The sequence below is a fragment of the Scylla paramamosain genome, unplaced genomic scaffold (genome assembly GCF_035594125.1).
Source record: "Scylla paramamosain isolate STU-SP2022 unplaced genomic scaffold, ASM3559412v1 Contig44, whole genome shotgun sequence".
NCBI lineage: Eukaryota > Metazoa > Arthropoda > Malacostraca > Decapoda > Portunidae > Scylla > Scylla paramamosain.
The window spans coordinates 654596-667500 of NW_026973709.1; the positions used below are offsets into that span (position 1 = coordinate 654596).

The 12905-nt window shown below is 42.2% G+C and overlaps 4 protein-coding genes and 1 long non-coding RNA gene across 6 annotated transcripts in view; 4 read left to right on the forward strand and 1 right to left on the reverse strand.

Moving 5' to 3' along the window:
- The window catches only part of LOC135098072 (peroxidasin-like), a 41480-nt gene that overhangs the window by 27198 nt on the left and 1377 nt on the right, over positions 1-12905 (forward strand). The window contains exons 9-10 of the mRNA XM_064000283.1: positions 12396-12547; positions 12858-12905. The exon at positions 12858-12905 is cut by the window's right edge and continues 1377 nt beyond it. Of these exons, the coding sequence (XP_063856353.1) occupies positions 12396-12547; positions 12858-12905 (200 nt within the window). The remainder of the gene's footprint in view (positions 1-12395; positions 12548-12857) is intronic.
- LOC135098082 (uncharacterized) lies at positions 459-8024 on the forward strand. The gene is made up of 5 exons (XM_064000292.1): positions 459-796; positions 6157-6338; positions 6457-6649; positions 6868-7194; positions 8015-8024. Exons 1-5 carry the CDS (start codon positions 762-764, stop codon positions 8022-8024), a joined length of 747 nt encoding a protein of 248 aa, XP_063856362.1. The 5' UTR covers positions 459-761.
- On the forward strand, positions 1629-3870 carry LOC135098073 (myb/SANT-like DNA-binding domain-containing protein 4). Its single transcript, XM_064000286.1, has 3 exons — positions 1629-2333; positions 2662-2785; positions 3012-3870. The coding sequence occupies exons 1-3, from the start codon at positions 2045-2047 to the stop codon at positions 3463-3465; spliced, it is 867 nt and encodes a 288-aa protein (XP_063856356.1). The 5' UTR covers positions 1629-2044; the 3' UTR covers positions 3466-3870.
- Positions 3888-5751, reverse strand: LOC135098074 (putative nuclease HARBI1). The gene is made up of 3 exons (XM_064000287.1): positions 4812-5751; positions 4257-4583; positions 3888-3986 (listed from the first exon to the last, which is right to left on the reverse strand). The coding sequence occupies exons 1-3, from the start codon at positions 5318-5320 to the stop codon at positions 3968-3970; spliced, it is 855 nt and encodes a 284-aa protein (XP_063856357.1). The 5' UTR covers positions 5321-5751; the 3' UTR covers positions 3888-3967.
- On the forward strand, positions 8371-11023 carry LOC135098077 (uncharacterized). 2 transcript variants are annotated; one of them, XR_010266527.1, is made up of 5 exons: positions 8371-8796; positions 9285-9382; positions 9669-9777; positions 10497-10751; positions 10944-11023. It is a non-coding gene; the product is annotated as an uncharacterized LOC135098077 (long non-coding RNA). The 2 variants fall into 2 exon arrangements; XR_010266526.1 differs by lacking the exon at positions 10944-11023 and having other exon boundaries at positions 10497-10916.

Consider the following 12905-nt stretch of genomic DNA (forward strand, 5'->3'; position numbering starts at 1 on the left):
TCAGTTAGTGTGACTCACCTAGCTATCTATTTATCTGTCTGTCCGTCTGTCTGTCTGTCTGTCTCTGATGTAACTAAATCTCTCTCTCTCTCTCTCTCTCTCTCTCTCTCTCTGGCTCTTTAAATCTCTTAACCAGATGATACATGGCATTTTTTTAAACAATGGTAATAATAATAAAATAATAATAATAATAATAATAATAATAATAATAACAATAGCAATAATAATAACAACAAATAATAATAATTAGAATGTTTTACCTTTAACGAAGCTTGAAGTGGTGGTGGTGGTGGTGGTGGTGATGCTGGCTTGGATGAACAGTAGTAACAATAATATCCTTCATTGTATTATATATGGTGTAAGGTCTTGCGGTTTGCATTGATCTGGAGGCTTATTTCAGTTAGTCAGCTAGCCAAGCCTCCCCTCGCAGCAGTCATCTGCAAACACAATGTATATGATGCGCTGTTGAATTGTCGTCCTTGTATTCCTTCCAGTGTAATTATGTTGTTGATTTAATGTTATCTGTTGATGTTTACTTAGTTCATTGAACATGGTTTTAAGAAGCAAAATACAGTCGCCTTGGTACAGCCAGCTCGCTCACTTTTATACAGCGTAATGCACCAGATGTTCCTGAACACACATTAACCTCGTCTCCGCAGACCAAATTTTGTTGTTTTCTTGGTGAGAGAGAGAGAGAGAGCAAACTGTGCACGGGGAGGGAGCCAGGGAGCTACAGGGAACCAGGACGCCGCTGTGTTGTTATGCCAAAACACTCAGCTGCGGCTTGTCATACCCAGTATGACAAGCTTGTCAGGGCGGCAATGTCCACTTGCTTACTTGGTAATGTGTCTCTGAGTCGCTGAATGTTGGCCAGGCCGCTGTTGTGTTCGTGGGACAGGTAAAATAAGCACAACAGCGGCTGGAACTCACCTCAATCACATATTTGTTTAAACTGTTTTGGCGCCGCCAAAAGACCATCTCAATATGCAGATTTTATTTCTAACTTATGAAAACAAATAATGTTTAGGGGATTTTGTGCATTCATATTTTGTAGAAATATACTAGAAGAGGAAAAGTCTCACTAACCTTGAGTTTTATCAATTAAGGAGCAAAATAAGTGTTTTTCCCCGAAAATTTAGATGGTATGAAAAGCATACCATGTTTACAATCTTCACTATTGTCTCATTGTCTAGGTTATTACCTAGACAGACATGTAAAAATACTCTTAACTATTTTAGTATTTCGTTAGATGGTAACAGATATCCAAAAAAGAGATAAGATACCCAGTAACTCTTGTGAAATATGACACGATGAATGACAGTCTTCACTACATTATGACTTTTATGCTACGAGAGAGAAATGCTTTTGATGCCACCTTGTCTATAAGAGCAGGGTGAATGAGTGGAAGCCCCAATAAATTATTATCCTTTATGATATTACCTTATCCTTTGCTGTGTGTGTTATTCTTTGTCTATAAGAGCAGGGTGAATGAGTGGAAGCCCCAATAAATTGTTATCCTTTATGATATTACCTTAACCTTTGCTGTGTGTGTTATTCTGCTCTTACCTTATTTCCACCCAAACCATAAATTTGTCTAAAGCTCCCCAATGACTCAGTACTAACAACCTGGGCCCGTATACACAAACCTTTTTTGTTAGTCTTAACAATCTCTGCTAGCTAACAGAAAATCACTAAAAGTAATTCACCAATGCTTAACTAGCAAATGTTAGCTAGTAAACAGTTGTTTGTCAAGTCCCGCTAAACAATGCTGAAGTTAGCGGCTTATGAACATGTAAATGGGCATATTATTAAAAATTGCACACATAAAACAGTGTTATTAATGCAGTTGTTCAAAATGTATTAATATAGTATCATGGTAGCACATAAATAACGTATATAATGGTTTTTTTAGGAGTACTTATTAACCAACGACAGATATTTTTGGACGAAAGCGCATCGCGCCGTATGTTTGTAGACAGTGTGCAGGCGGCCGCGCCACAGACAAATCTTCCTACACTCAGCAATTACTTCAGAGGATATAGACATGGCAGAAGAACCACAGAAAAAGAAAAGGAAGCCAAACTGGTCACAAGAGGAAACACTCCTCTTGGTTAACGTGATAATGGAGAAACACTTGATTATAAATGGGCGATTTAAACCAAGTTTAAGCCACAAGGACAAGAGGGAGGCATGGCAAAGCATAACTGATGCCATTAATGGAAGAAATCCACTGACTAAGCGGACTGTAGAAGAAGTTGAAACCAAATGGTTTTCTGTGCTCTCAAAATCGAGGAAGAAAATTGCGGCAATAAAGGCTGAATATAACCAATCAGGTAAGATTAACTTGTTACTGTCTACTCTTCCGTTTTAAGAAGTTAACATAAGCGAAATAGCTTTCATGTTATTCCTATTGCTTATTCACCTCAATCAACTTGTCACAATTACTTTCATTAAGGTAGAAATTTAGCATTTGAGTGTTCCTTCTCACAGTATTAATAACATGCATATCATTTAACCAAGATGTGTTGCAAGTACTGTAGCAGTCAAATTCAGTGCAAACTTAGTCATACATACAAATTATATTGTACTGTAATGTGTAGTGCTATTGTATATTTGCAGCTTTACAGTACTTTGCTAAAATATGATTAACTCTTATTGAAGGTGCTGGTGGCCCCCAAGCTCCTCCACTTGACCCAGTAGACATGAAAGTGGAGGAATTATTAGGGGAGAAGAATGCAACTGTGACAGGTGTGAATCAGAATGATCTCGGTTTTCATACGTTGAGGTAAGATTCTTGCAATTTTTTTGTCCTGTGTACTGTATTGGACTTTCTATTGTGTAGTGTACCACAATTTTAGCCTAACATTTGCAATGATATATTGTTATCAGATAGTTCATCCTTCAGCAAGGCATTTTTACATACTGTACTGTAGTTGATATGCACTTTTCTCCTTGTGAGATTAAAATAGTTGCATGTTTTTAACTGTGGTAAATTTATGCAATGGTTTTAGGAAGCTGCAGACCCAGCAACGGCAGGAAGACACTGAAGAGTTGGGAGAAGAACCACCCCAGCAACAGGTAGAGGATGATAGTGAACTCCCTCAGCTTCATTGGCAAAGTGTCCAACGCCAGCCCCAACCACAACAATCTTCGCACAAGGCCCACCACTTAGAACTCTTGGAGGATGGGTCCTTTATAGAATGCACCATCACTGAACCTGAAACCTCTGCGGCCCAACCAAGCATATCAACACCAAAACTAAGAAAGTGTTCAAGTGTCAGTGATGAATATCAACAATACAAAGCTGAAAAACGCAAATTAAAACTTGAAAAGGAAAAGTTAAAAATTGAAAAAAGGAAAGTAAAATTGTTAGCATTGAGGGGAAACATTGAACTTAAACATAAGTTAATGATGGCAGAAATTGATTATTACCAGTCTTTGACAGCAAAAAATATGAAAAATTAATATGTGAATTGTATAGGCTTCATTTTTGGTACAGTATAAATTTATGCAGAGGAAATAAAAATATATTATTTTATTTATTAAGATTTTACAGTCAGTATTATTAACAAAATTGAATCTCATGAAGATTGTCCACCCCAGAGTACCCAACTGAAAATTGTCCACCCGAGCCGCACTCTCATGAAGATTGTCCACTTCAGCTGCTCTCGGCATCTAACACCGAAGTTTAGGTTAGGTTAGGTTAGGGAATGGTCGGGTCAGCTGAAGATTGTCCACCCCCAGTCTCGCTCTCATGAAGATTGTCCACCCTAACATGCTTGGGGTGAACAATCTTCATGAGATCCATAAGGTTATATACTGTAGCATGTATGTAAAGGACAAAAATACAAATTATATTATTTTATAAACTGTATTTGTTTCATTTTATCTTTCACTTTTGACTAAGTGGAAAAAACTTGTTAGTAGAGAGAGAGCACTGCAACAACAATCACACCTTCATGATACCTCACTCAGCCACTGGTCTGCTGCAATATAAATAAATGTACAAAAATTTAGTAGTTTAGAAAATAAGACTGGCACCAATCACAAATATTTATGCACAGTACTGCATCTCTGAGCAAGGGTAATTAAGTTATTATATTAATTTATTATTATTATTATTATTATTATTATTATTCTTATTCTTATTATTTATTATTTTAGTGAACATATATTGTAATGTATACAGTATACTGTATTGTACAGTATACAGTACAGTACATTCAGAAAAGTTGATAAGGATAAGTAGCACATACCTGAAATGAAGATTGGCAATATAATCTCGAAATGGATGTCCATTACGGCCAGCTGGTCTACCAGGATTAGGAGGTATCTCTGCTTCACCTGGCTCTTCTTCATCTGCACCTACGTCCCCTTCAGCTGCATCGTGGAACACTTCATCTTCCTCGTTGATAGGCACTGGAATGTTAAATTGCTTGCACATGTTGTGAAGCAGAGCACAGACATAGACGATTTTGCATGTCTTCTCTGGGGACAATCGCACTTCACCATGAAGTACATGGAACCGTCGCTTGAGCTGGCCAATCCCCCGCTCTACAACACAACGTGTCCTCTTGTGTGCTCTGCAAGAATTGTTAACCATCATAAGGTGAGGTATTGCAGTATATACAGTAGCATCTATAAGCTGCATAGTGTTGAAGAGAAAATCTGTACTGAAGAGGAATTCTATACTGTATTGGTATTTTGGTTGTTATCACATTAAGTAATGACTACTACCTAGACTGGAGAGGACAATACCTCCTTTAAAATAAACTGTACTATATAGCATAAGAAACATGATTTTAACTTACGTGTTATAGTTTGTCTGAACGCCAGCCAGAGGGTTTAGATAAGGCGTCAGCAACCACTCCTTGCAAGGATAACCACTGTCTCCTAGAAGGTAGCATCCAGCTGGGACATAATTTTGTTCAAAAAGTGCCTTCAAGCCAGACTCGTCCAATATCCTGGCATCATGTACTGAACCAGGCCACCGTGCCAAGACATCAAGTATCCTGTACTTGGCATCGAATACGATTTGCACATTGATGCTGTGGTATCGTTTTCTATTTACATATAAATGTTCATCGACACTGGGAGCCACAATTCTAATGTGTGTGCCATCTATGGTACCCACAACACCGGGAAACCTATAGTCTTCCATGAACTCTTCTTGTTTCACTTGAACTTCTTGGCGAGTCAATGGGAATTTTACAAATTGAGTTACAATGTCTGGTTCTGACAGTGCATCAATTGTCTGAGTAATGACACGGCTGATTGTTGCTTGTGAGGTCCCAAAGTCGTCACTGCTGCACTGCTGCATTTTACCCGTGGCCAAATATCTTAGGGTAATTGCCACCTTGGTCTCAGGACTCAGTGGTTGATTCCGTTCTGTACGGGATTGAAGTTTGTCCCTCACTAAATCAGCCACTGTTATTATACCAGCACGGGTTCATCCTGAAGCGTTTGATGAGTTCATCGTCACTGTACTCGTTGAATACGTCCCGTCGCTGTCGATACACTCGCTGTCGTCTTGGAAGTTGTTGTTGTTGCTCCGCCATCTTCTCTACTAACAGGAATTTGTTAAGAGCCTAAAAGTCCCTCCACAGCACTTTTACCTTAACAGTACTTTTAAGGCCCTAACAAGTTTTCTGTATCCACTGTTAGTGCTTAACAGCTAAATGTTAGCCTTAACAGGAATTTGTTACCCTTAACAGCTATTTGTTAGTGCTAACAAGTTTTGTGTATATGGGCCCTGATTGCTGAGTCTATTCCATTCTAATCCTGTCTTTCTTAAATCTATCCTCAAGCTTGAATCCATTTTTACTTCTTGTCCTTCCCTGTTTACTGCCTCAGAGAATTTTGCTTATATCACCCTTGTTGCATCTCATATCACTTGAAGAAATGGATTAGACCTTTTAATCTAATTCTGCCTTTATCAAGCACAAACCAATTATTTATTGCCCTACCTGGAGAATTTTGCTTATATCACTCTTATTATGTCCCCTATACCACTTTAAGACCACTATCAGACCCCTCTTAACCTCTACCTTTTATTAAGTTTAAACCAATTATTTATTTTCCTAAATATAATTACTGACCCTGAAAATTGTGTTTCCCTTTGTGTCATTGCATTATCTCGCTCCATTTCTTCTCCAGAGTGTGTATGACAGCCTGTGTGGTGACATGGTGGTGTCTGTGGCTGACTGTGGCAGGCATGGAGGTCTGGGGAGGAGGAGAGGATGGGGAAAGAGGAGGAAGAGAGGAGAGGTCCCTTCAGCAAATCCCCTTAGGAACCTCAGGATTTCCCTTACCTGTGGATATTGACCCCATTCTTTCAGGTAAGTGAGTAATGGGTGGTGATGGTGGTGTAAATTATCAGAGAGCTATCATAAATACTATCACTGAGTTTATGTAATGTTGCTTCACTAGTCTTATTAATGGTGACACTTCACACAGGCCCCAGAGAACAGATCAACCAAGTGACATCCTTCATTGATGGGTCGGTGATCTACGGGTCCAGCAAGGAGGAGAGTGACGAGCTGCGTGCCTTCTCTGGCGGCCTCCTCAAGGTGCAGCGCGGCCCGGCAAACACCCAGATCCTCACGGCCGACACCAACCAGATTGACTGCAAGACCTCAGGAAGATTCAAGTATGTGTTTGTGTGATAGATGAGTGCATTAGTTAGTGAAAGGGTTATTCAGAGCCTTAGACTGATGTATTTTGAGGTGAACATGACACAAAAACAGCAGAAATTTCCCATAATGAACAACAGAAAGCCAAGCAAACAATAAAACAACAGAGGAAAATGATAAAAACACCACAGTTTTGTCTACCACGCCTCACCACTGACAGTCTCTCCACCACCAGAGCCAGGTCACGCAAGACTCGGGCAGCAGACGGCCAGCTCAAAGACATCGAGTCAGGTTCCCCAAACAACGTACTGGATTTGATGGAGGTTCTGCCTAACACTGACGTCAGCGATATTACGGAAATTCCTAGCGTGTTTGAGCGTGACGACCAGACACTGCCCTGCAACCACACTTTGCGTTTCCGCACAGCTACAGGGTGGTGCAATAATCTTAACTTCCCGTCCTTCGGCAAGTCGTTCAGGGCAAAAAGTCGACTCCTACGTCCTTCTTATGAGGACGGTGAGTGTCTGTCTGTCTGTATGTCTGTGTATGTGTGTATATATATGTGTGTGTGCATGTGTGTGTGTTGGTATTTGGGATAGGTCAAGAAATTAAGTGTTTAAGTTTGATGAAGTAAGGGATAAAGTCAAGAGTAGATCAGATAGATGTCTATGTGTCTGTATTAGTGTTAGGGATAGAACATAAATAATGTGTTCAGGCTTTATAAAGTTAAGAATCAGAGAGAAGTCATTTCAGACAGCTAGAGGTCCCAAAGTGATATAGAGAGTATGACAAGGATGACATAAGCAAAATTCTCAGGGTCAGTAATCAGGACAGGACAAGAAATAAAGAACTGAAGCTTGATAAAGTTAGGAAAGAGTATAAATAAATATGTTTGTAAATGAGTCTGTGGTGCCTTGTCTGTGCTGGCCTGTGTGGGAATGCTAGCCTTGTATGTAGACAGAGAGACAGACAGATAGATAGATTACTATTATTATTGTGTGTGTGAGTGTGTGGTGCCTTGTCTGGGCTGGCTTCTGTGGGATTGCTAGCCTTGTATGTAGATAGACAGACAGACAGATAGATATATTACTGTTATTATTGTGTGTGTGTGTGTGTGGTGCCTTGTCTGTGCTTTGTATAGGACTGCCAGTCTCACAGATAGATATATAAACTTAATTCTCACTGAAGTACCCCCATACCTTATCTTCTATAGGACTGCTAACCTGACAGATAGATAGATTAACAAACCAATTTCCTTACAGTACAATCAAGTACCCCCAAACCTTGCCTTCTGTGGGACTGCCAGCCTGACAGATAGATAAACAAATGAATTTCTTTACAATACACTCAAGTACCCCTAAACCTTCTCTTGTCATCCCCAGGTCTGTCTAAACCTCGCGTCACTTGAGTCACCGGCAAGCCTCTCCCTTCCCCTCGGCTCATTTCCACCAACATGCACAACAACGTATCTGCACCGCATGTCCGCTATACCCTAATGGTCATGCAGTGGGGGCCAGTTTATTGACCATGATATTATTTTCACCCCCATCAACAAAGGTAGGTGTGTGTGTGTGTGTGTGTGTGTGTGTGTGTGTGTGTGTGTGTGTGTGTGTTTACATAGTTGTAGCTTCCAAGGTCTGATAAACTATTGATTTGTTGTCTCCTGATCTTTATATGTTTAGTTTTCTTTAATTTCTGCATACTTGTCACTAAAACTATATATTTTCTTAGTCTGTTCCTAACCTAATCTATCTTTGTTGTTTATCATTATCTGTTTTTTTCCATTAGTTATCAAATCTCCTGTTTCTCTTTCTCATTCTAGTGTTAACAGGTATATGTTTTCTAATATTAACTTAACTGTGTATGTGTTGATAAAAAAAAAAAAAGTACTTATTCTCTCTTTACTTCATGTCTGTAAATACACTGACTCCTGGCCCAGCATCTCTTCACCTCACCCACTAAACACATTCACTTCTCTCTCTTCCAGGTTTCCAAGACTCGATTCTGGATTGCCGCAGATGTGACTCTCCCCAGACAGTCCACCCTGAGTGTTTCCCCATAGCCATTCCTCAGAACGATCCATTTTTCCCTCCTGTCAATATATCATCTGGCCAGCCATTCTGCATCCCCCTGACCCGCTCCATGCCAGGCCAGCTGACTCTAGGTGTGTGTGTGTGTGTGTGTGTGTGTGTGTGTGTGTGTGTGTGTGTGTGTGTGTGTGTGTGTGTGTGTGTGTGTGTGTGTGTGTGTGTGTGTGAGAGAGAGAGAGAGAGAGGATATGAAGGTATGCTGTGTGTGTCTATTTTCTCTTGTGGGATGTGACAGAGAGAGAGAGACAGATAGAGAGAGTGAGATAGTTTGTCTTTGCTTCTCCATGTAGGTGTGAGGGAGACAAAGAGAGACACATAGAGTGTGAGATAATGTGTCTGTGTGTTTGTCTGTGTGTTTAGTCCTCTATCATCTAAACCTAACACAGCAAGGCCAATAAAATGATAAAAGAAGAAAATCAACACTACCAATAACACTTTCATCACCTAAACATATTATTACTATTGCTTAAACATAATTCCTTCAACCAGGCTCCCAAGAGTGAAAGAATTACCATTGCTATTATCATTATCACCATCATAACACAAGTAATTTGTTGACCAGGCTACCGGGAGCAAATGAACCAAGTGACTGCCTTCATCGACGCCTCTCACACCTATGGCTCAGACAAGTGTGAGCAGCAGCAACTGAGGACCAAGTCAGTAAGTGTGCAGCACCGGGGAAAACCAGCATGAGGCTTCTATATCTGTCATCCACATCTATATACTAGTCTGATCTTGTTTTAAAATCTCCCTATTGACTGGGTGCTAACAACCTGAAAAGTAGTAGTAGTAGTAGCATCTCACAGTGCTAGGCTGGCCACTGACACCCATACACACACACACACACACACACACACACACACACACATACCTATTGGTTCTGAAAAGAGGGAGAAAGAGAGATGCAGAATAATGTACTACTACTGCTACTCCACTACCCCTGCAGGACGGCATGCTACGAGGCACACCCAACCCCCTGTGAGGCAAAGACCTGCTGCCCACTGAGAATGAGAACCATGAGTGTCAGGCTCCCTCTGGCCGGTGCTTCACTGGAGGTTAGTGTTTGGCTGAGGTTAGCTTAGGTAAGGTTAGGTAAGGTTACTGTTTGCATTGCTTACTAGATGATGTCACTGTCTACATATGACTGAGGAGAGAGAGAGAGAGAGAGAGAGAGAGGAGAGAGAGAGAGAGAGAGAGTGAGAGAGAGAGGAGAGAGAGAGAGAGAGAGAGAGAGAGAGACGAGAGGAGAGAGAGAGAGAGAGAGAGAGAGAGAGGAGAGAGAGAGAGAGAGAGAGAGAGAGAGTCTTTAAAGAGTCATTTATGTGTATGTGATTGACTGAATGGGTGAATGAGAGAGAGAGAGAGAGAGAGAGAGAGAGAGAGAGAGAGAGAGAGAGAGAGAGAGAGAGAGAGAGAGAGAGGAGAGAGAGAGAGAGAGGAGAGAGAGAGAGAGAGAGAGAGAGAGGAGAGAGAGAGAGAGAGAGAGAGAGAGAGTCTTTAAAGAGTCATTTATGTGTATGTGATTGACTGAATGGGTGAATGAGAGAGAGGAAGAGAAATAGAGACCCTTCAAAGAGTATGTTTTTTGTTTGTCTGTGTGTGTGTGTGTGTGTGTGTGTGTGTGTGTGTGTGTGTGTGTGTGTGTGTGTGTGTGTGTGTGTGTGTGTGTGTGTGTGTGTGTGTGTGTGTGTGTGTGTATGACTGAGTGAATAAGAGGAAAAAACAGAGAGAAAGCCTTGAAAACATCCACTTGTCTGTTTCCTCCCACCCACAGGAGACACCCGGGCCTCAGAGCAGCCTGGCTTGGCTGCGCTACACACTCTGATGATGCGTGAACACAACAGAGTGGCCGGGGAACTGAAGCGCCTCAACAAACACTGGAATGATGAGCAGCTCTTCCAAAATGCCCGGCGTATCGTGACGGCCATCAACCAGCATGTCACGTACAATGAGTGGCTGCCAAGGGTGCTGGGGTGGAACGCTGTTAATCTGTATGAGCTTAACTTGCTGCCTGAGGGCTATTCTGAAGGTAGGTTAATGTGTGTGTGTGTGTGTGTGTGTGTGTGTGTGTGTGTGTGTGTGTGTGTGTGTGTGTGTGTGTGTGTGTGTGTGTGTGTGTGTGTGTATGTGTGCAACATTTCCCTCTAACACACTGCACTCCTAATGACTATCTCTCTCTCTCTCTCTCTCTCTCTCTCTCATCTCTCTCTCTCTCTCTCAGATTACGATGCATACTGCAACCCAACAGTGCTCAATGAATTTGGCATAGCCTTCCGCTTTGGCCACTCTCTACTCAAGCCCTTCCCTGGAGCGCATGGACGGAATATTTGCCAAGCGCAACCCTCCTGTCAAGCTGAGCGAACACTTCTTCAACCCAGACCTACTCTACCAGCCTGGGATGCTTGATGAGATCATCCGCGGCCTGACTACTGTGTCCATGGAGACACTGGACCAGTTCTTGACAGATGAGGTGACCAACCATCTCTTTGAAGACAAGCGGCAGCCATTCTCTGGCCTGGACCTGGCTGCCCTCAACATCCAGCGAGGCAGAGACCATGGACTGCAGCCTTACAATGAGTACAGGGCCCTCTGTAACCTGACCAGGGCGAGGTCGTTTGATGACCTGCACAGGGAGATAGCGAGGCCGGTGATCGAGCGAATGAAACGGACGTACGCACACGTGGATGACATAGATCTGTTCACTGGTGGATTGATTGAGACGCCGCTGCACGGTGGACTGGTCGGTCCCCACGTTCGGCTGCACCCTCGGCATTCAGTTCAGGAACCTCCGCTGCTGTGACCGGTTCTGGTATGAGAATGCTGACCCACTTGTGCGCTTCACCGACCCTCAGCTCACTGAAATAAGAAAGGTGGGTCTTCCTTGGTGGTGGTGGTGGTAGTAACAGTAGCAGTAGTCTATCCATCTGTGAGTAATGAGTGGTGGTGGTGGTAGCAGTAGTAGTAATAGTATCTCTGTTGGTGTTAAGTAGTGGTGGTAGTAATAGTAATAATAGTAGCAGTAGTATCTCTGTCTGTGGGTGGTGAGCAGCAGTTAGTAGTAATAGCAATAGTTCATTTCTCTTTATATACCAGGCTGGCAATCCCACACAAGCCACACACACACACACACACACACACACACACACACACACACACACACACACACACATTCTTATCCCAGTCAGCCATAGGATAGAAAGGAATAATAGTAGTAGAAATAATAGTAGCATTAGTAAAAGTAAATCACCTTACTTATCAAATCAACTTAAAATCTAAGTAACCTTGCCAAATCTACTCAAAACTTAACTTAATTACCTAATCTGTCCTAAATCTAGTTATGTCTAACCTTACTAATCAAATTAGCTAACTTATCTTGATCTTACTTAACAAATGAAGTGTTTTAGCAGCAAACAAATGAGCTCAAGTGTGTCTCTTCTCTACAGGTGACACTGTCCAAGCTTCTGTGTGACAACTGTGACTATGTGGAAAGTGAACAGTGGTCTGTCTTTGACCTTCCAGACCCCTTCCTGTAAGTACTGCTCCTGCACACACACACACACACACACACACACACACACACACACACACACACACACACACACACACACACACACACACACACACATACAGACACAGACAAAATGCTATCCCCTTATCCCTTCCTCACCCCCAGGAACCCCCGAGTGTCATGTCGCGACCTCCCCGGGGTGAACCTTGAGCTGTGGAAAGAGCGTGTGTCATGTGGCGTAGGCAAGACTAACATCGACATAAGTGGAGCAGAACGGCATCTCTCCTTGTGTTATGTGCACCTGTACCAAGGAAGGGGTGAGTCTTGTGCATCTGTCTGTCTGTCTGTTTGTCTGTTTGTTTTGCTATTTATAATGCTATCAATGCCTGGAAGTGCCTATCTGTCTGTTTATCTGCTTATTAAACCCAACCCCCACAGCCTGTCTGCCAGAGCCTCAATTAACAAGTGCCTAGAGACTCCCTAAAGGCAAATCTAAGTATTTCTCCCCTCTCTCTCTCTCTCTCTCTCTCTCTATCACAGCTAGTCTGCCAGCCTCAACTAACAATGGTACCTGGAGTCCACTTATATACAAAGCTGAGTGTTTCTCTGTCTCTCTCTCCTCCACAGCCTGTCTGCCAGAGCCTCAAGATAGACAACTGCTTCCACCTGGCCCAG

What these genes read in the sequence shown, in the direction of transcription:
- LOC135098074 (XM_064000287.1), bottom strand. Translation starts at nt 5,320, where the DNA reads ATGCAGCAGTGCAGCAGTGACGACTTTGGGACCTCACAAGCAACAATC. An exon ending in GTTCAGACAAACTATAACAC is followed by an intron (nt 4,584 to 4,811) that starts GTAAGTTAAAAT and finishes CAATTCTTGCAG; the next exon opens with AGCACACAAGAGGACACGTT.
- LOC135098082 (XM_064000292.1), top strand. Translation starts at nt 762, where the DNA reads ATGCCAAAACACTCAGCTGCGGCTTGTCATACCCA. An exon ending in GCTGCGGCTTGTCATACCCA is followed by an intron (nt 797 to 6,156) that starts GTATGACAAGCT and finishes TTTCTTCTCCAG; the next exon opens with AGTGTGTATGACAGCCTGTG. An exon ending in AAGACCTCAGGAAGATTCAA is followed by an intron (nt 6,650 to 6,867) that starts GTATGTGTTTGT and finishes CTCCACCACCAG; the next exon opens with AGCCAGGTCACGCAAGACTC.
- LOC135098073 (XM_064000286.1), top strand. Translation starts at nt 2,045, where the DNA reads ATGGCAGAAGAACCACAGAAAAAGAAAAGGAAGCCAAACTGGTCACAA. An exon ending in GGCTGAATATAACCAATCAG is followed by an intron (nt 2,334 to 2,661) that starts GTAAGATTAACT and finishes CTCTTATTGAAG; the next exon opens with GTGCTGGTGGCCCCCAAGCT. An exon ending in CTCGGTTTTCATACGTTGAG is followed by an intron (nt 2,786 to 3,011) that starts GTAAGATTCTTG and finishes CAATGGTTTTAG; the next exon opens with GAAGCTGCAGACCCAGCAAC.